Consider the following 23,403-nt stretch of genomic DNA (forward strand, 5'->3'; position numbering starts at 1 on the left):
TCTGGAAAATTATTATCTAGATACTTACTTTTGTGTCAACCCAGGCACGGTAGTTATTATAAACCCAGCGGAGTGCCCATTCCCGAGCCATTCTCAGTGCTCTTGGGTCATTTGTAGCTTCAAGGGCAGAGATGACAAGGTCTTGATGTGGGGGCCATGCATTAGGAAAATCCCATTGCTGTCCCGTTTGCTCTAAGGTTGTTGGGATTCCTCCAGGATATTTAACCTGCAGAGTAAGTACATACAGAAATTATCTTTTTAAATGTAGACGTGCAGTTAACAGTAACTAAAACAACTAATTTTGATTTAAATTAAGAAATCTTTCTAAGAATAATGTATAATTTCACTGTATGCTTTCTAAATAATAGCATACACATTTTACCAATGTGCTGAACAATACAAAAATTTGTATAAACAAAAACAGCTACTGATATTACACACATGCACAAAGAGTATACACTTCTGTCATGAGAAAATAGCAGTTCAGAGAAAATGAATTAAATAATAGGTAAAAGTATGGTCTAAAATTGTGGTACCATGGGACTGTATATAGTGGTAATAACATAGTAAAGGGAACTCCTGAGTGGACTACAGACAATGGTAGCACTCACTGCATAGGTGAAGCAGTTTCATAAATAGTGTAAAGGACAAGTTCTCTCACTCGCAAACATAATTTCAGTTCTGTGAATACCTGTAAAATGGTAAGTAGGGGGTCTCCCACATTACTACTAATCTCAAAAGGCAAAAATTCTCTTTGAGATCAAATAGCAAACTGAATTTGCAAAATGTTGCATTTGCTATCTCAATACGTGACATGATGAATAATCTATTGGCTTGAGAAGCAATTCATATATGGGTCAGTGAAGGGCAGTATGACCCTGCCAGTGGCCATTAGACAGGGGTATTATTGCATGTAATACTGCAGTGGGAACAGTGCTTCCATGTTTGATGAGAGGAAATGTTTCCTTTTTGATGTTTAATTCAGCTGCAAGACGTTGTCTACAACAGATTATGTTATCAAGGTCGATTTTTTCTGATTTAATTTTGGAGGGACACAACAACTGGCAACTTCATGAAGATCATAATGATTTATTTTTTATGGAATAATTATTGTTTATTTGCAAGGCCAGAAATTACATATAAAATGGCTTGAATTTACAGCATCTGTGGGTGTAAGAATATGCTAAGTGAACTGGTTTACAATTTTCATTGAGTGATACTACTGCACTTTTTCTATTTTTCTGCTTATTTATTTCTTCTTGAAGCATTTTGCATGCTATTGATGTTGATAGTTTATACAAATTAAATAATACATATAATAATATAAGACAGTAACAAAGACAACAGTTACATCATGCAGATTTACATACAAATGTACAATGAGTATAAGTTAAAAATTAAGATCTTCTGTTACACAATCAAAGTATTCCTCTATGGCTTAAAAGCCTTCTTTAAAATTTTTCAAGGTAGTGTGGCAGTGCATATCAAACGGTCTGACTCCGAGGTATATATAACTATTATGCATCTTGTTTACTCTAGTAAAAAGCTGGTCAGTAATTTCATTGTGGCATGTATTATGATAATCAAATGATTGTCTTAATTTGCAGCTCTCTTGGTTTTCTTTTGTGTAGACTAGTGTGCAGACTAGGGAACTATGTACGAATAACAAGAATCTGTCAAAGAGACCCAGCTTCTTGTAAAGTGGCCTATGGGAAACATTGTTTTGAAAGCACCTATTACACATCTGATTGCCTTTTTCTGTCACATAAAAATTATTTTGGCCCCAATGGAGCTGCCCCAAAGCTGTACGCAGTGTATTATGTGGTAATCCTCAGTTTTGCTAGGCAAGCAGGATAAAACAGATGGGTAAAGCATGGCACAATCTAAGAAAAGACATCAAAGGACTAACCAACTCGTTTAATCAGAATGTTTAGAGGCACAATTAACTGCGGAATGCATTTATAAAGGAAAGTTGCCACAAAAATGTCTATGAACAAAAGCTCCGATAATCACCATCACTCATGAAGGCATTATGAGAACACATGAGGTGTGCCCATCGTTAGTTTGTGGGGAATCTGTTTACACAGTTTTTTAAGACAACATGACAAATGTCATTAACATTCTTGAAGTATTGTAAATGAGGCTAATATAACACAGTGATCAAGGAAATATGCAAATATGAATCAAGGAACTTGGAGGTACCGTAAGTGTATCCAACCTAACCGGTGATCAAAGCAAATACAACATACAAATAAACAAACATGAGGTACCAAGGGTAAAACTAATCTTGTGCAGTGACTAATGCAAATACAAATACAAAAATGAACCTGAGGAACTCTATGTGAGGCTAATCTAACATGTTGCTTATTTCAGTCTTTAATGGTCACATGCATGGCACCACAGTGGTTTGCATTTAGTTCACAAAAAGAGGTCTGATCTTGTGGCACTCACTGTAATTTAAAGGGCTCTGTGAAACAGATACTCCACCCTAAGAACATGAAGCTGTGTAAATTCTGGAACTACTCAGCCTTCTACCATCTTGAACACACATTATTCTGGATATGAGTGTGGGACAGTAGAATCCTATCTACTGCACATCACATGTTTGTGTTTGCAGGTTTAAAATCAGTCGTGGGAAAAAAGTAGATGCGGTGGATGAACAGCACCGACAACTACCTGTCGGGCAATCCACAGATGTTTTAGTGAGTGTGTAAGGAAGAACCATGGAGTTTATATGCAGCTCTGTGCTCATTGGGTCATTGACTATTGTTATTAAAATAAAGACAGTTGAAAAATAACTCTTGAAAACTCTTGATGTAACCTTGCAATAGGCAAGACTTATTTTCTGATTCATGTTAAGAAAAGTTATGGTATCAAAGCCAATTTTCTTTTAACTGCAATTCAATTCGTTTCTGACATTCGACTGTATGAAGGACTTACTGGAAGTTATATATTTATGTAGAAAGTGAGGTTTTATTGTATATGAAAGTCAAATACATCGTTAGTTGACAAAAAGCAAAGTTTGTATGTCTACTTATTTCATAAATAAAAGGGTCTATAAATTCCTGTACCTAGTGTTATTCACGGAGAAGAAGTCACAAGGGTTTCCAGCAGCCAGCTATCCAGTAAAGAAGAGTAGCTCCAAATTTCAAGTAAGTCACCTCGTAAAGAAGTGGAAGGTAGTTTGGGGGAATAAACCGAAATAACCCAAGTTCACACTCACACTTTAAGTCATAAATGTTAGAACATGGCGACTGGTGTGAAAGGACCAAGAAAACAGAAATTTTAAGTAAAAATGAGAAAAGAAGCTGTTATGTGTTGCCATAGCAACCAAACATAATAAGACAATGGAAATACTCTGAGAAATTGGAATATATTCAAGTATCCAATGGAGCAAAATGTAAATGGAAAAACGGTGAATAAATGAAAAATTCACAATGATAAAAACAGCAAAGAAGATTTCGACATATTTGCCTAAGAAGAAGTACACACAGAATGCTCCGACCAAGAAGATCCAGTGTGGGAAGTATTCAGCTCTCACACTCATCAAGAGGACGCAGATGCAGAAACCAACATACATCTGATGCCACTGGCACCAGCTGTTCGCTGGTGCCAACCTGCCTCCACATCTGCTCACCTAGGCAACACGAATTCTACGCCAGGTGAGCGTGATACAAAACTTGATTACTTTACTACAAAGTTGTAGAAGATGCTGTTGAGTGAACTTTTATTGTGTAATTATCATATTTAAAGTTATTTTTAAATGCTTACAAGAGCTAAGGCATATAAAATTATGGAAAATATACAACAGGTTGGGGAAATGTAAGACCCAGCTATGGCCATGAAAATTAGCAAAGAAGTACCTGACTGGGCTAAGTTGATAAATTTAATCAAAGCTCAGAGTCTTTAAAGTTTAACTCATTAAATTCTCAATTAAATGCTCAGAGTACAACTCTAAGTAAAGAACTAGGCTTACTAAATTCTCAATTAAATACACAGAGTGAAGCTTCAAAAGCTCGGAGTGAAACTCCAAATACCCAAATGACAAATTCAGGTTTGTTAAACGCCAAAGTTGACTCTCAAAGCAAAGAATTTATAATCTATGCGAAGGCATGGGTGCTTTGAAGACTGAGTTCGACGCAATTTGCATTTACATTTGTCTGCCTGTGTTTGTATATGTGCGGATGGATATGTGTGTGTGTGTGTGTGTGTGTGTGTGTGTGTGTGTGTGTGTGTGTGTGTGCGCACGCATGAGTGTATACCTGTCCTTTTTTCCCCCTAAGGTAAGTCTTTCCACTCCTGGGATTGGAATGACTCATTACCCTCTCTCTTAAAACCCACATCCTTTCGTCTTTCCCTCTCCTTCCCTCTTTCCTGATGAAGCAACCTTGGGTTGCGAAAGCTTGAAATTTGTGTGTGTGTTTGTGTGTTTTTTATTGTTTCTATCAACATACCATCACTTTTTCGTTTGGTAAGTTGACAGCATCTTTGATTTTTATATATATTTTCTCACGTGGAATGTTTCCCTTTATTATATTCATAGCAATAAGTAATAAAATAGAGAATTTAAAAGTAGATTTAAAGAACGAGTTGACAAATTCTTTGACCACTCATATAAATGATATGTTTACTGACCTTAGTCAGAAATAGAGTAACACTTTTCACGATTTATCGAAAAGGTTCACATTGGGAGCAAATGTAATAATGTAGAATCTGAACTTACTGAAAAGTTAGGATCTCTTGAAAATGTGTACAATATTAAGTATAATGATGTAAGGCAGGGGTTGAATCATTTGAAAGAGAGTGTAGATAAGCTCAATGAATTAATACCAGTCATTCAATTGCAAATTACAGGTGTGAATAAACGGGTAGATAATGTAGAAAGAAATTTCAAAGAGAAAATAGCTTACTCTCATATTATAAATTTAATTAGTTTGGAGGAACAATTTGGAGAAATTATAGATTGAAAGGTTACCGAGAGAATAACATCCAGAAACATATCACCTATTCCTTCTTTCGAACTTAGTGATATCAGGAAGGGTATGGATGACCTGTGGAGAGAATTTAAGCTTATCCAAGATAAAGTAGAAAAAAGGGTTACTTCAACTAATGTTGGAGCAGAGCGGTGGAGCGGTGACTGATTTGCAGTGGGGAGCTATTTCAGGGTTATCTAGACAATTCCCTAAATTTAAGCTGGACGAAGTGTACATCTGACCCATTTCTTAAAAAGATTTAACCACGCTTTACCAAAAAATTGGGAAGATTCCAAGAAGATCGAATTTGCTTTGGGGTACCTTCTAGGGGAAGCCTCAGAATGGGGAACAGTAAATATTGAGAATTTTTCCTCTTGGGGAGACTTTCAAAAGAAATTTAATGAGAAGTACTGGTCTGCTAGTGTTCAAGAAAAGTTAATATCAGATCTATGGGACCCAAAATATTATAATAATACTTGGGGTACTATAAGGAAATATTTCGATTGGCATTTAACACCAGCAAAGTATTTAGATAAGCCAATGGAAGAACAAGGATTAGTACGTTTTAATTAGACAGTTACCAATCTATGTGAGAAAAGACATCTTGTGTAGTGGTTGGAAAACAATAGAAGAGTTGTAGTCTTTTTTTGATACACTTGATGCAATAAATAAGGACTGCAATGAAACTTTACACCAAAGTGAAAGTCCAAACCATAAAATAAATAGTGGAAATAATTTTAAAAAGCATGAGGCAAACTTAGCAAAAGTACACCAGTACACTAAGAAAAGTTGTAATGACAATTATTAAAAGAAGCATCCACTTCAAATTTAGATCCAGTAGCTTCTCCAGAATTTGTACCGAGTAACCATAAAACACAGAATGGGAATGTAATATCTTGTTTCGGTAACCAACCCATAATTAGTAGTAATGAGGAAAACATTGTTCGATCTGGATCCAGGACCGGGGTCCAGGTCGTGGAGGTACATCAGAAGGTCTTATTCCATCTCAGTATGTTAACTTTACACACAAAATACCCACAAAGGAATGGTTGCTGCTTGAAGAACCAAGCTTAGCTACTAATAACCCACAACCTATAATAGCAGTGATAGTGGAAACTTCCGAGGTTTTTTTTTTTTATCTCCATGGCGGCTGCAGTGTAACACGTGTTAAGTTCGGCTCGCGAAATTTAGTTGAATTCGAAGGTGTTCTCGCAGGTGGTGTTGTCTAGTACAAGTGTAAATCGTGAAAACAACAGTATTCTGTGCAGTAGTGCTATTTTTTTTTCTGTGCCCCGCCAATATCTTCGAGAAAATGGTAAACAGAAGAGTGAACAGCAGCGCGTCCAGCAGCGGGGAAGCAGCAGGTGCGGCGGGCCTGCTCTTGGCGGAAGGTGCGGCCGCGGCTCCCGGTATAGCGGAGCTGGTCCGCTCTGAGTTAAACACTCCGCTTCGCGATAAAAACAATCTCGATCTGATAGCAGGCACTATATCAGATACTGTAACGGCAGCAGTATTGGCCAAAATGCGTGAAACTGTTGAGGCCAATACTGCCGAAATTACAGCACTAAAAAAGTCTGTGTCTGAATACGAGAAAAAGGCACGAGAGTTGGAAGTGAAACTATCTGCCGCAACTGACGAACTAGAACAGTACCAAAGGCGAAATAGTCTACGACTGTTTGGAGTAGTAGAAAATAAGGAAGAAGACACGGACAACCTGCTTATACAGGTTGCGCGTGAAAAATTAGGCGTTGAAGTGACCAAGGCAGACATTGACAGGAGCCATCGGGTGGGACGAAAACTACCAGGTGCCACCAAACCTCGTCCAATAATAATTAAATTTGTCTCGTACCGAAAAAGGGCCGAGATCTTTACCCAGAAGAAGAAGTTAGCAAGGACAGGGCTTACAATAAGGGAAGATCTGACACACGAACGGCTAAAGATTTTAAACAGTGCCATATCCCATTTCGGTCTTCAGAATGTGTGGACTCAGGATGGCAGAGTAATCATTAAGACAGCAGCTGGAAAGAGGACAGTCACAAACATGACAGAACTGAATAGTATTAAGTGAAGCTACTCGAGCCAAAAGTGCAAACTTAACACCATTTGCAATTGTAACAGCCCCAATACTCAGATATAGTCTTGTAATTTTATTAATTTTTTAATTATACCCATATTTGTACCTTCAACTAATTGTTTTTGTAACTGTATTAACTTTTCACTATTTTTTTGTGTCTGTAGCTCTAACCATTACTTAATTTTAGTTACTGCTAATACTTTTTTTCATTTTCTCAGTTTATTCTCTTCCGTTCTGAAATAGTTCTATTGCAATTATTAGTCTCTCCTTTAGTTCATTAATCACCCATCTCTTCGGTTTAAATTGTCCATAACAAAAATCACTATCAGTATCACTTTAGCAAATTTCAATCTAATTGTAGCTTCCTATGATAATCACTACCAGTATCACTTTAGTAAATTTCAATTTAATTCTAGCTTCCTACGATAATCTGTTAATTATTAAGCTTGCTTCTCTCTGCTGGCAGCATCGGCCTCTTAAATCACTCCCTTCTCCCTTATTTCCACCCTAAGCTGTTTCAAATACGCTAATTACATTTCTCCTCTTACGACAGAGGATACACAGTGACACACAGCTGTCACTATTTTGGTCATATTCTTCTTGCACCGAATACCACTAATCCATTTTCTATACTCCCGCAACCTCAGGAAATCTTTAGCAGTCGCCTTTCTTTCGGTACTCGCGGTGTCACAAACAGGGCGTGCAAAATCTCGGACACCCCTGTGTTATGTCACATGGCGGAAGCAGCGGCCAGTGCTCCTCGCGGCAGGTAGTGCCTAACAAAGGGATAAACCAGTCTGCCACCCTACTCCAGGCGGCTCAGTGGAACGCGTCAGAGCTTTTAGCAGCTCACTGCAACATCCAGTCTTTACCTGCGCATTACGAAGAACTTAGCCTCCTCTTCAACCAACTAAACTACCATGTAATCCTCTTATCCGAAACGTGGTTGAAACCACACATATCCTCTGCATCTTTTCATCTCCCAGGGTACACATTTCTTAGGGCAGACAGATCAAAAAAGCAAGGTGGCGGGGTCGGCGCGTATATACGAACAGATCTCAAAGCGAAAGTCTTATGTACGTCAAATCCTGCTGAAGAAAAAGAGGCTGACTTCATGTTCATTGAAATAAATATACAAAGTCGGAAATTCTTGACTGGTGTCGTGTACAAGCCACCAAAAATAAGCTCAATGAGTTCCTTCCAGTCGGAATTACATTCACTTCAGTGTCAATACGAACATGTCATCGTAATGGGTGACTTGAACATAGACCTGCTAAGAGACACTCCCTCCGCAATAAACCTAAGAAGACTGTTTAGTTGCAATAGCATAAACATTCTTCCATTACAGCCTACACACCATACGGCGCACAGTCATACTCTTATAGATTTAATCGCAACAAAACAGACTGACAAAGTAAGAGATGTTGGTCAAACATCGGCCCCTGGCCTCTCAGCACATGATGTAATATTCCTGGCCTACTCTGTGCAGCCCCCAAGGATCAAATCGCGTTACATAACTTGTAGGAACATGAAACGTATTGACCTTGACGCTCTAACAGCCGATTGCTCAGAAATCTCATGGGATCAAATAATCAGAAAACCCACAATCGACAGCAAAATTAATGAACTTGGTGATAAACTCACTGTCCTCTATGACAAACATGCACCTGTGCGCACAATCCGTGTAAGAAAATCTCCTGCTCCATGGCTGACAGCTGAATTACGTCAAATGATGACTAATAGGGATGCTGCCCACAGGCGTTTCAAGGCAGATCCGAAACCCGAGCATTTCGAAGAATATAGAAAGCTACGGAACAGAGTGAAACAATGCATTCGCAATGCTAAAATCAGGCACGCTCGCTCCCTTGTATGCAGTGATCTGACGCCCACGACTCTATGGAAGAATCTCCGTAGCTTGGGGGTCGGAAAGGGAAAATCGGAAACTACTTTTCATGTGTCAGCTAACGAATTAAATGAATTCTTCTCTGCACCTCTGAATACCAGCACAGCCGATAATTACCGTCCACAAGAATCCCCAAACAGAATAACTAACAACGATACCTTCCATCTAAAACATGTAACAACAAATACGGCAAGAAAAGCAATAATGAGAATCTCTTCTGATGCAATAGGCAACGACAGTATCGGTATAACCATGATTAAGAATGTTGCCGATATCTTAGTACCTGTCTTAACTGACATATTTAATTTTTCCCTCGTGAACGGAATATATCCCACTGCATGGAAAAGAAGCCTAATTCGACCCATCCCTAAGATCGAAAACCCGCAACTTCCTAGTGATTACCGACCAATTAGCATACTGCCTGCTGTTTCCAAAGCGCTTGAATATATTGTTCATGACCAAATCACTGAACACTTGCATGAATTCAGCCTATATGACAAATTTCAATCCGGTTTCCATAAACATCACAGCACAAACACTGCTCTAATTAAAGTAACTGATGACCTGAAATATGCCATCGACAATCGAAAGGCAACAATATTGACGCTACTGGACTTCAGCAAAGCTTTTGACACTGTTAACTTTGACATATTGCTCAGAAAAATGCAACAGCTTAATTTCTCTGATAGTGCAATGAGATGGTTTGAAAGCTACTTAAAAGACAGACAGCAATGTGTTGTCTGCGTAAATGAAAAATCTTCCTGGAAACATGTTTCCTCGGGAGTGCCACAAGGATCAGTCTTAGGACCACTTTTGTTTTCTTTATATGTCAACGATATTTCGTCGGTTCTGTTCTCCTGTAAATATCATTTCTATGCTGACGACCTCCAGCTCTACCTAAGCGTCAGACCTGAAGATGTAAACACTGCAATCGCTCAGATGAATGATGATCTGTCTTCAGTAGTGACATGGGCGAAAAACCTGGGGCTTAAACTAAATGCAAAAAAGACGCAAGTAATCTTAATAGCCCATCAGAAATTAATAAGTTCAGATTTCCGCGAATGGCTACTCCTATTCTGCTCGACGGTACTCCAATACCATATCAGAAAACAGTGAAGAACCTGGGTGTAACTTTGGATGAGCATCTCAACTGGGCAGAGAATACAGTCGCAGTGTGCCGAAAGACGTTTGCTTGTCTCTATGCTCTCAAAAAGTTTCAGAACATATTTCCACAGGACTTGAAACGCCAGCTCATGCAAGCACTCGTTCTACCGAACCTCCACTATTGTGATGTGATTCAACAAGGCATGAGTAGTGAAAACAAAAGACGGCTAGAGCTAACCATGAATGCCTGTGTGTGTTACACCTGCAACATTCGCCGATATGATCATGTTAGTGCTTCATACTCCGAGCTAGGGTGGCTGCGGTCGGACAAATTGCGTGACTACCACACTCTATGTCTACTCCACTGACTCCTCGTCGCGCAAGCACCCCAGTACCTTGCTTCAGAGATTAAAAACCTGTCATGTCATCATAATCGAAACACGAGGTCACTCTTATTTGGTATCCTAACGGTGCCCACTCACAAAACAAAAACTTTTGCAAACTCCTTCTCAGTTGCCGCTGTCCGCCTCTGGAACAAACTGCCCCCTACCTTGCGCAAAATTCGATCCCCTGCTGCTTTTAAGAAGAAGTTGAAGCATTTCCTACTATCATCCTCACAAAGTTCTCCACAAAATTAATGTACAAGGACAATCCCCTCATCTGTCAAATAGCAAAGCTAGCATCTCCTATCTTGCTCCTGAGATGCCTTCCTCTTCATCTATCTCTATTAGCCATGCAATCTTCTTTTCCTTTATATTTCCTTAATTATGTTTCATCATGTCTCTATTCTTCTCCTCCCTTCACCATGAGTCTCCCTCATACTCCCTGCTGCCAGCACTCCTATCTAAAATCTGTCTCTTCAATAATGTCTAATTATAACAGTACTTGTGACCTAAGAATATAAACTCTATATGTATGTATTTTTCCAGGTGTACCTTTCAAATTGTTTATTTCACTTTTTGTACTAGATGTAGTTCAACATGCCTACTAAAACATATGAATGTAAAATAAGTAGAATGCCTGGTTAGATGTAAGAGAGGGCCTGATGGCCCTAATCTTGCCAGGTTAAATAAATAAATAAATAAATAAATAAAAATAAATATATTTATAGATTCTGGAAGTGAGGTATCACTCATCACAAACGCATTTTTTAACTCGATACAGGATAAACAGAAACTTGCCATTATTGCCAGTGGCTAGAGTATACATAACTGGGATAAAGGGAACAAAAAATAAACTTGTAAAATATGAAACTCAAGTGAACTGTAGTATTGGACATATGTTATTTCATCAAACGCTATCAATAGTAGAGAATACCAATGTGCTATTTGGTCTAGATTGGTTGTTAGAGTTTAAAGTCATCTTAAACTTTGACAGACATCTTCTTTGTCATGGTAGAGGGGACAGTAGATGCTGGACACCATTTGTAGAAAATAGCCACATTGAGGAACAAACAACTGAATGTCAGTGTCTACGGTTAACAGCTACAGCACAGTTATCGCCAAAAATCGATAATGTGGATCAAGTAACAAATCAAACTGATACACAAGACAAAGTTAATGAATCCCTAATATTAACCAGTCAACAAAGATGAGATTTGTATAAAATTTTAATGGAGTATGAAGTGGTGTTTTCTGATTGTCCAGGTAACATCAGTGACTACATCTCTACATTCAGAATCAAAGATGACACTCCATTTCTTTTGCAAACCGTATCCAATACCAGTGACTTTGAAGGAAGCAGTTTGGGATGAGATTAACAAAATGATTGATAATAATATTATAGAATGAAGATCCAGTGTAATGAATAATCCTCTGGTTGTGGTGAAGAAAGCTACAGGCGGGGCAGAGTACGATTAATCTTAGATGCTTGTACATTAAATCGACATATAGAAATGAAAAGAGATTGAGCAATTAATATCAATGAATTGTTATCCAAGTTTGAAAAGGCGAGATCCTTTAGTACAACAGACTTGACCATGGGATATTGGAAGATAAAATTACCTCCAGAATCCAAAAAATATACAGCCTTTCTGTTTGATGGGAAATCTTATCATTTCAATGTATTGCCATTCGGACTTAATATCTCTGTGTCTGTATTTATATGTGTGTTAGATGAAGCAATAGGGAGAGACTTACTGAAGGATTTGATAATATGTGTAGATGATATCTTAATAATATCAGCTACTTGGGAGGACCATTGTCTAACTTTGTGCAGTACTCTGAAAAAATTTAAAGAAAAAGGTATTATGGTGAAGCTGTCTGAATCATTTTTTGTGTGCCAAGAACTTAAGTTCTTAGGTCATATTATAGGGGTAAAGGGAATTAGACTGGACCCTGAATGCATAAAAGCTATCAGAGAATGTCCGGACCCCAGAAATGTAAGACAATTAAAAGGGTTTATAGGTATGGCCGGATACTATCGATGGTACGTACAAGGGCAAGAGTAAAATGACCCAAGAATTTTAAGTTTTTTAAGAAAGGGAGTACCATGGACTTGGGATCAAGGTGCAAATGATGTGTTTTAAAATGTTAAAAGAGCACTTGTTGACTCACCCATTTTACATCATCCAGTTATGGGCAAACCGTTTAAATCTTCAACAGATGTATCTGATTACGGTGTTGTTGCCGAACTTTTCCAAGGAGAATGGGATCCCAAGTAATGTAGAACACAGAACCATACCTTTTGTTAGCTGTAGCCTAAATAAGCATGAACTAAATTACACAGCTACTGAAAAGGAACTATTGGCGATTGTGTGGAGTATTCTGAAGTTTCAAACACTAGTATGGGGATCAGAAATCAACATTTATACAGATCATCAAGCTTTATCCTTTCTGATGAGTAGTCAGTTACTACACAGTAGGTTGATGTGATGGATGCTGTTCCTACAGGAATACAATATTAAGATACGATACGTAAAAGGTTCCAAAAATATTGTACCTGATGCTTTATCGAGGCTACCCATAGGAATAGAAGAATTGAAATGTATGGAAGGGCCCAGCAGTATTTTTGTCATTAATTTTATGTCAGCAGAATATCCAAACATCACTGTAAAGGAAATGGCTCAAAGAATAACAGGGAAAAATCCATCGTGATCCTTATTTCACAGAAATATTTTCTTTGTGTGTCCAGAACTTGTTACCTCCTAATCAATTAAGAAAATGGAAAATTATAGATCATGTTTTGGAGAGACAGCATAACAACAAAGCATTGGCGTGTATGTATTCCGAAGGTAATGGAAGATGAACTTGTGTCGTATGTTCACACAGGATATGGACACTTCAGAATCAAAAAATGTATATCCCATATGAATAAGTTTTATTGTTTCAAGGAACTAGGTCATAAAATAGCATCTGTGATTAGAACATGTGAAACTTGCCAGAAAGTAAAAGAAAATAATACTCACATGAAATACAAAATGCATCCTATTACTCCTAAGTCATTACACAAGCTCACAGCGGCGGATTTTTTTGGACCAATTCCACAAGGAACAAGAGGATGACACATTTTCGTTATCGTAGAATGCTAGTCAAAATATGTTAAACTATGTCCCATTAAAAGAGCAAATACACAGACGGTTATACACTGTTTACAGCAATACTTTCCAGAAGTACGTAAACCAAAATGGTTTCTTACAAATAACGGACCACAATTTGTGAGTAATGAATTTAGAGAATTCCTAAAATGGGAAAGTATTCGACAAGTGTTAATATGTTTTAATTGGCCTGAACAACCTAGTGTCAATTACAAAGTAAATCAGGAAATAGTTTCTAAGAATTTTATTGAAAAGGTACTACAAAGAGTAAGTAAGCATAACAAAAATGCTGTGGAACTTCAGTACCAAGTTGATGACCTGGTTCTTATAAAACATCTTCACAGCTTGACAATGAAGAAAGAGACTCATAAGTTTTTCCAAAAATATGAGGGATCGTACCGGGTACAAACAGTGATCCATCCTAAGATGCTACTTTTAGTAGATCCCGCAACTGGATTAGAGGAGGGGAAATACAATATAAAGGATGTAAAATTGTATATCCCCCAGGGATGTTAACATTCTGAGTTGACGAGTGGAGTAACGACCATCAGATCCCGAGTTTTCTTTGGTGTTTCTTCCAAAATAGTTTTCAGGCACCAAATTCCTTTAAAATCTAGAACATCCTGTAATCTTATTGCTTAGAAAACCAGATATGACTATAAAACAGGGAACAGCTTAAGAGAATCACAGAAAAAGTGATATATAGAAAAAATAAACTGAATAGAGTATTATATTTGTGAAAAATATAATATGATACTAATGGAACAATTGTTATACCATAGTGTATAGATAACATATGATAGAAATGGAAGAGGATGTAGATGAAGATGAAATGGAAGATATGATACTGCGTGAAGAGTTTGACAGGGTACTGAAAGACCTGAGTCGAAACAAGGCCCCACGAGTAGACAACATTCCATTAGAACTACTGGCGGCCTTCAGAGAGCCAATCCTGACAAAACTCTACCATATATATAACACTTGGTTCAAGAATCATAAAAGAAGGTTGTATACATGGAAGAAGCCTGGAGATACTGACAGGTTTTGGATAGATTATATAATGGTAAGACAGAGATTTAGGAACCAGGTTTTAAATTGTAAGACATTTCCAGGGGCAAATGTGGACTCTGACCACAATCTATTGGTTATGAACTGCAAAAAGGTGGGAATTTAAGGAGATGGGACCTGGATAAACTGACTAAACCAGAGGTTGTACAGAGTTTCAGGGAGAGCATAAGGGAACAATTGACAGCAATGGGGGAAAGAAATACAGTTGAAGAAGAATGGATAGCTTTGAGAGATGAAGTAGTGAAGGCAACAGCTGATCAAGTAGGTAAAAAGACGAGGGCTAGTAGAAATCCTTGGGTAACAGAAGAGATATTGAATTTAATTGATGAAAGGAGAAAATATAAAAATGCAGTAAATGAAGCAGGCAAAAAGGAATACAAACTTCTCAAAAATGAGATCGACAGGAAGTGCAAAATGGCTAAGCAGGGATGGCTAGAGGACAAATGTAAGGATGTAGAGGTTTATCTCACTAGTGGCAAGATACATACTGCCTACAGGAAAATTAACTCAGATGGAAACCCAGTTCTAAGCAAAGAAGGGAAAGCAGAAAGGTGGAAGGAGTATATGGAGGGTCTATACAAGGGTGATGTACTTGAGGACAATATTCCATTAGAACTACTGACAGCCTTGGGAGAGCCAGCCCTGACAAAACTCTACCATCTGGTGAGCAAGATGTATGAGACAGGCGAAATACCCACATACTTCAAGAAAAATATAATAATTCCAATCCCAAAGAAAGCAGGTGCTGACAGATGTGAAAATTACCGAACAATCAGTTTAATAAGTCACGGATGCAAAATACTAACGTGAATTCTTTACAGACGAATGGAAAAACTGGTAGAAGCCAACCTCAGGGAAGATCAGTTTGGATTCCGTAGAAATATTGGAACATGTGAGGCAATAGTGACACTACGACATATCTTAGTAGCTAGATTAAGGAAAGGCAAACCAACGTTTTTAGCATTTGTAGACTACGAGAAAACTTTTGACAATGTTGACTGGAATACTCTCTTTCAAATTCTGAAGATGGCAGGGGTAAAATACACGGAGCAAAAGGCTATTTACAACTTGTACAGAAACCAGATGGCAGTTACAAGAGTCAAGGGACATGAAAGGGAAGCAGTCTTTGGGAAGGGAGTGAGACAGGGTTGTAGCCTATCTCAATGTTATTCAATCTGTATATTGAGCAAGCAGTAAAGGAAACAAAAGAAAAATTTGGAGTAGGTATTAAAATCCAGGGAGAAGAAATAAAAACTTTGAGGTTCGCCGATGACATTGTAATTCTGTCAGAGATAGCAAAGGACTTAGAAGAGCAGTTGAACGGAATGGATAGTGTCTTGAAAGGAGGATATAAGATGAACATCAACAAAAGCAAAACGAGGATAATGGAATGTAGTCGAGTTAAGTCGGGTGATGCTGAAAGAATTAGATTAGGAAATGAGACACTTAAAGTAGTAAAGGAGTTTTGCTATTTGGGGAACAAAATAACTGATGATGGTCGAAGTAGAGAGGATATAAAATGTAGACTGGCAATGGCAAGGAAAGCATTTCTGAAGAAGAGAAATTTGTTAACATCGAGTATAGATTTAAGTGTCAGGAAGTCATTTCTGAAAGTATTTGTATGGAGTGTAGCCATGGATGGAAGTGAAACATGGACGATAACTAGTTTGGACAAGAAGAGAATAGAAGCTTTCGAAATGTGGAGCTACAGAAGAGTGCTGAAGATTAGATGGGTAGGTCATATAGCTAATGATTAGGTATTGAATAGTATTGGGGAAAAGGTATTGAATAGTATTGGGGAAAAGAGAAGTTTGTGGCACAACTTCACTAGAAGAAGGGATCGGTTGGTAGGACATGTTCTGAGGTATCAAGGGATCACCAATTTAGTATTGGAGGGCAGCGTGGAGGGTAAAAATTGTAGAGGGGTACCAAGAGATGAATACACTAAACAGATACAGAAGGATGTAGGTTGCAGTAGGTACTGGGAGATGAAGAATCTTGCACAGGATAGAGTAGCATGGAGAGCTGCATCAAACCAGTCTCAGAACTGAAGACCACAACAACAACAACAACAACAACAACAACAGTGTATCTTTTGTATAGAGTATTTTATACCTTTTATGAGATGTGATATAGATGGGAGGGTTTGTATAAATTTTGAAAGGGGTGGGTATTGTAGCTAAAAGCATGATTTACAAGAACAGATAAATCATGACTAACACAAAACACATATCACACCTTTCAAACAACCCTCACAAACAAGTGTGCCTGATTTTTCATCATTTCCATAGGGTTGCTAGGATTTCCTTCAGGGACCTCTAAGGGTGAAAGTGGGACAAGTCTGTTCTGTAGGGGACAATTTAACACAAGACCTCCTCCGGCATCTCAAGCAAGTACCTGAGGGGTAGGGATCCTAGGAAAGGGGGATTGGAAGGGTTTTCTGTCTTTGGGGCTATCTTCTTCCTCTTCTTTGATCCTAGCATCCACATCTACTTTTTCTTTTCTTACTTCTCATTTGAGGTCCTGTCTATTTTTTCCCTCTTTTCATATTCACAAACTTCTGTCACTGAAGTCCTTCCTTATTTCCGTGTTTACTAGAAACCCAAATCTTATCTTTAGATAAGAAGGCCAAAAAATCAGACTACACAAACACACATCCACATATACACAAATATACACTTCTCCACAAACATTAAATTACATAAGACAAAGCCTGTCATGATGTGAGAATCGCCAGGTGCTAGAGGAGAAAATGTGTGTACATATGAAAATATGCACCCTTATATAGGAAGCTATGACCATTCTACATCAGATGTACACAAGAAGAGGTCCACATAAACAAAGAACAGTGACAGTTCTAAATAGAGATTAGAATAGGCACAATGAACTCATGCACAAAGAGAGACAAAAGCATATAAGTTTATGGAACAAAAATGCAACATAACGAACAACTATAAAGTAGTAATGAGTAATGGATAAATAAGGAAGAGGCATGAGCAAAGAAGGAAAACAAAATTAGGAGAGGAATTAGTCATGTTGATCATTAAGAAACGTCAGTGTAATAGTGGGATGTTAATAGTATATGTAGACATAGTATATATTGAAAATATAGAAGTTGATAAGCAGAGGAGGACTCTAGGGAGTAAATGATATAATAAAGAATGAATGCAAAGTTTAAGATAGATTTATATCTTTACCAGAAGATACTTAATTATGGTATACACAGAAATGTATACTAGGGTAATGAACTGTGAGGCCTACTCAGAAAGGATAAGGGGAGTGTACTCAGCATTCACTAAGAATAAAGGACAAGCATACCTACGTGGACACAGGACGATCTGTGGCCTGAAAAGTAGGGATATTTTGTAAGGGGTGTACCTACCAGAATGGAAAGAGGAAGTGCTCTCATAAGGTCAACCCACAAGCATCCTAGGAGAAGGGGACAGTATCGTGACAAAAGTCACAAATTTTGTAGGAATTATTCTGGGAAGTGTGAATTCTATGAACGACTAGCATTATTATGTTTCGTGGAAATAAATGAGTGTCAAAAGAACACTTTCATTTCATCCAGAGTTCCTCCAAGCTACAAATAATGAAAATAGTACATACTAGGAAAAAGGTAGTACAAAAGACAGAAATAGAAAATAGATTACTCATGTGTCATAAACACCTGAATTTATGATTGACAAAAAAAAAAAAAAAAGGAAATAAAGAAAAGAAAAAGAGTCCCCACAATTCCTAAATATTAGTAAAGGTGACTGAAACCATCTTAATAAATCGTCTTAATAACGAAGTAAAATAAGGAAAGAGTAGAGAAACAATAAGCGGAAGATTTTTCAAGAGAGAACAGAGAATTGTCATTGAAAGGAAAGATATGTATATAAACATATGTAAGAAATGTATACTGTTAAGATATGAAATTTTATAATGACTGATATTATTCGCATAATGATTATGTATAAAATATTGCGTGTTTGATCTGAGGGGGGGATATGTAGTGATTCGATAATTTCTGTGTAAATTCTAGAACCATTCAGCCTTCTACCGTCTACACACGATATTCTGGATATATGTGAGGACGGTAGAATCCTACCTACTGCACATCACATGTTTGTGTTTGCAGGTTTAAAACCAGTCATGGGAAAAAAGTAGACGCAGTGGATGAACAGCACCGACAACTACCTGTCGGAATGTCCATAGATGTTTTACTGAGTGTGTAAGGAAGAACCATGGAGTTTATATGCAGCTCTGTGCTTATTTGGTCATTGACTATTGTCATTAAAACAAAGACAGTTGAAAAATAACTCTTGAAAACTCATGACGTAACCTTCTGATAGGCAAGACTTATTTTCTGATTCACATTAAGAAAAGTTATGGTATCAAAGCAAATTTTCTTTTAACTGTAATTCAATTTGTTTCTGACATTCAACTGTACAAGGGACTTACCAGAAGTTATATACTTATGTAGAAAGTGAGGTTTCTGTTGTGTTTGAAAGTCAAATACACCATTAATTGATGAAAAGCAAAGTTTGTATGTCTACTTATTTCATAAGTAGAAAGAATCTATAACTTACTGTACCTCGTGTTATTCACGAAGAAGAAGTCAAGAGGGTTTCCAGCAGCTGGCTATCCAGTAAAGAAGAGTGGCTGCAGATTTCAAGTAAGTCGGCTTGTAAAGAAGTGGAAGCTGGTTTGGGAGAATAAACCAAAATAACCAAGATTCACACTCACACTGTAAGTCGGAAACGTTAGAATGTGTAAAGCAGAGGCCCATGGGCTCTTTGAAGAGCCAAGCATATCAGCAGTTATTGCCGACTCAGTTTCAGTCTGCAAGGCCTGTCGCTTACCTAGTGGAAGGCTGCAGTGGCAGCAGAAAATGGGGATGCCCAGCATCATTGTGATGTAGTGCAACTTATCTCAGTGTACCAGGGGACGGAGCACTGCAAGGGCTGGTGAAGAGAGGAAATTCGGTAAGGAGGTCAGCAAAGGAAACAGATTGTGACAATTTCTTGATGGAAAAATTGATGACAGTGTGGGATCTATGATCAATTGAATGCAGCTACATGTGCCACCAAATGCCATTGACAATACAGCAGTTTGACAGATCAAGGAGGAGGAAGTAGTGGGTGATGAAGTTGGGTCAGTGCCAGGGTAGTGACCATAACATCAGCCACAGTAAAGGTCTCCCAATGCCAAGGTTGATGGGATGTGTGTTGGAGCAGTAGATTGTGATTATGGTACTGTCACTCCGCGTGGCTGGCACAATGTGTAGCTTGGCCTGGAGAGGCATGGGTTCGTCTGGGGAATTGTGTTCATCACTGAACGTGATAGGTGGATACCATGGGTTTGCTAGGTGTAGAGGTTAAAATGGACAGATAAAGCATAGGCATGAGGATTCAGTTTACACAGTTTTTTTTAAGACAACAGGGGAAACATTGTTAATATCCTTGAGTATGGCAAATGGTGATCAAGGAAATATGCAAATGCAAATAAATGAACATTAATTCATTCCAAGTTGTGTGGACATCTCAGCTTCGGCGCATGAAGTGCTGGGAGTTGGGTATGCTTCTTGTAGCATGTTTTAAGCAAAAACCTCATGCACACTGCAACAAAGAGATACAAGGCTGAGAAAACTCTTGTCCTTGGATACATACAGTTCATGATGTGGTTCTTTTGCCGGGCGACATGTTGTCTGCTACAGTGTCATCTGCTACAGCAGATTGGTGGTGAGCACTAATGTGTAGTAGTGCATCACCACACAGTTCCCCTTCTGTGAGAAGCAGAGGGCAGCTTTCAGGATGCAGTGTGGCTCCTGGTATCGATCACCGGACTGCTGCAGGCAGTGGTGTAGAGTCACAGGTGACCGAGGCCACTGGCAACAGTAAAGTTGGCAGCATGGTATGCAGCACACTCTGGGCCATCACCTTGCCATCTCAGCATGGAGGTAACATCCTGCCACACTGCCAGCACAGGGGGGGAGGGGGGGGGGGCAGTGCACCATGGCCGGCAGGCATAGGCAGGCACACTGCCGTACCGAGGCAGGGTCTGGTGGAGAGCACAGTGACATGTTGGTGTCCAAGTAGCTCACACAATGTGAGTGCCACACAGTATGCCCCACACACGTATCATAATGCGCACCCTCTTATGTCACAAGTGCTGCTCACCAGGTTTGTGGATTCACCAAGGTACCATTTTCATCACTTTCTGCCTTCTCAGTACGGACAACTGGCAGGGCGCATGGGCTGAGAAGGTTGAGCGTATATACCTTCTTCAGTTGAGTGATGGATGCTGTGGCAACAGTGCTGCAGAGACATACAGAAAAGCTCTTCTTCTCACCCTCGAGGAAAAGGTGCAGGCCTGAGAACTGTGGGTGGAGTGGGGGCTGGCTCGCATCCGCTTGGAGCATGACATGTTTACAAAAACGAAGGTCCCAGTGAACAGAGGGTAGAAGAGCACTGAGTGTGGGTGTGCCAAGCAGTCATGCAGCTATTGTATGTAAGCCAATATGCTGGTGGTCTCTGAAAGGGGCTGCAGATTAATGAAATCACTTGGATGGAGAACACCTGCCATTACATGACTTCAGAGGCAGGCACACCCAAATTGGTTTTGTGGGCCAACCGCAAGCCTAGCAGCAGGGCAGCAGACCAAATTACAGATTGATCTGTAAGGGCAGTTTTTAGGGTCTATGAACTCTCTCTGTCGTGCTGTTAGCAGCAAGGTAGTAACCTAGTCATAAAATGGACAAGCATATCATGAGTTTTGGTGTGTGTTTTAAACAATCAACATGTAAATTGTCACATGTGGTCCACCATCACTAGTCAGGCACCTCAAATGCAAGACCATGTGTCCACGAAAGCCTTGGCCACTCTATCTGCCTGATGTCAGCCAGTGACATGGCTTCTGGCCACCAAGTGAATCTGTTGATGATGTTAAGGGTGTACTGGTGGCCATCTGACAATGGAAGGGGGCTTACAATTTCAATATGGGCACGGGAAAAATGATGGTCCACTGGAGGGAAAAAGAGGCGATAGGGGCTCACACATGATGGCCTACCAGGGAGCATTAGCATGGGAGACAGGTGCAAGACCAGTTGGTGCAGTCCCACTGGATAGCAGGCCAGACAATTTGCCAGGTCAAGGAGCAGCCTGTAGTGAGCAATGAAGTCAGCATCGAGGATAAGGTCTGTAACTTACGCCATGGTAAAGATCCATGTGAAATATTTGCCAAGGCTGAGGGAACAAACAAGATGTGGGATTAGTAGGTTGGTTGTGATTATGGTGTTGCCACTTGGTGCAGCTAGCTGTGATGTGGAGGAGTTTGGATGGGGGGGGGGGGGGGGGGGGGGAGTTTCAGCAGGGGTCACCAGAGTGGGAATTGGTGGATCCCAAGGGTTTGTTAGGTGTGGAGCATAAAGCAGGTGCACAAAGCAGAGGAACAATCTAACAAATGATGTCCAAAGACCAAACAGTTCCTTACTGGAATGTTATGAGGTACAATTATTTGCACAATGCATTTACAAAGGAAAGTTGCCAAAAGAAATTGCTATGAACACAGAAACTCTCAACTGAGTCAATCCAGTAATCCTCATCACTCAAGTACACACAAGGTATGCCCACTGTCCATGTGTGGGGAATCAATTAACACCCTTCTTTTTTTAGACAACACCAGAAACTTTATTAACGTTCTTGTAGTATGATAAATAGGGCTAATCTAACACAGTTATCAAGGTAATATGCAAATACAAATAAATGAACTTCGAGGTGCCATAAGTGTATTTAATATCACACAGTGATTAAAAGAATACAACATATAAATAAACAAACTTGAGGTATCATTAGTGACTAAAGCAGATACAAAGTACAAATAAATCAACTTGAGAAGGAAAGTTGCTACTCACCATATAGCGGAGATGCTGAGTCGCGGATAGGCACAAAAGAAAGACTAACAATTATAGCTTTCTGCTGTTAAGGCCTTCATCAACAACACACACACACACACACACACACACACACACACACACACACACACACACAATCATGCAAATGACTCGTGTGTGTGAGTTGCATTTGCATGTTGCAATGCCACTACCAGAATTTACTGTATTATTATTAGACCATGGGGCATTGGACTTCCAGAAAGAGGCTCTTGCGTGTAATAGGTTTGAATAGACACCCTATGGTGATCCAATGACTACACGGAATTTTTGGAATAAATAATGATAATGGCACATAACAAACATTTATATGTCTATATTTGATTATTAGTAGCACTGGTAATCTCTTTGAAGTGACTGAACAAGGAGCACTTAATTCTGTATGTTTGATATTGCCTAGCAGGAGGACATTATTCATTTAAAACAACACCACAGCCTGAAATCGTTTCACAATACATAAACACACATGATAAACACTTGAACTGGTTTTAGGTTAATGTAAACTACACAAATTGTAATTACTGAATTAATGTTATTGAGCTTGCGTTGTGCCTTCAGCACAATGTGTACTGTGGTGGCAGCAATTTCCTTGAACGCTTAATTAAAGAACAATTAGATCTGCTTGTCAATATAGTTACTGAAAACACTAATTGAGAATCACTTTGCTCAGACAGAACCGAGTAATTTTTGACTATGGCAATGTACTGAAAAGCCACCACATCGAGCTGGATAGTAAGTAAGGTGGCACAGTACCTGGCATCTTCCATCTGTTGCATGAAGTGGCATCTACTGGCAATTTCGGTGTTAATTCTG

General features: G+C 39.0%; 1 protein-coding gene across 1 annotated transcript in view; it reads right to left on the bottom strand.

Annotated features, from left to right (window-relative positions):
- Nucleotides 1-23,403, bottom strand: part of LOC126412548 (trehalase-like) — a 137,028-nt gene that overhangs the window by 33,358 nt on the left and 80,267 nt on the right. The window contains exon 4 of the mRNA XM_050082224.1: nucleotides 29-226. Within this exon, the coding sequence (XP_049938181.1) occupies nucleotides 29-226 (198 nt within the window). The remainder of the gene's footprint in view (nucleotides 1-28; nucleotides 227-23,403) is intronic.

Source organism: Schistocerca serialis, chromosome 1, assembly GCF_023864345.2.
Source record: "Schistocerca serialis cubense isolate TAMUIC-IGC-003099 chromosome 1, iqSchSeri2.2, whole genome shotgun sequence".
Taxonomy (NCBI): domain Eukaryota; kingdom Metazoa; phylum Arthropoda; class Insecta; order Orthoptera; family Acrididae; genus Schistocerca; species Schistocerca serialis.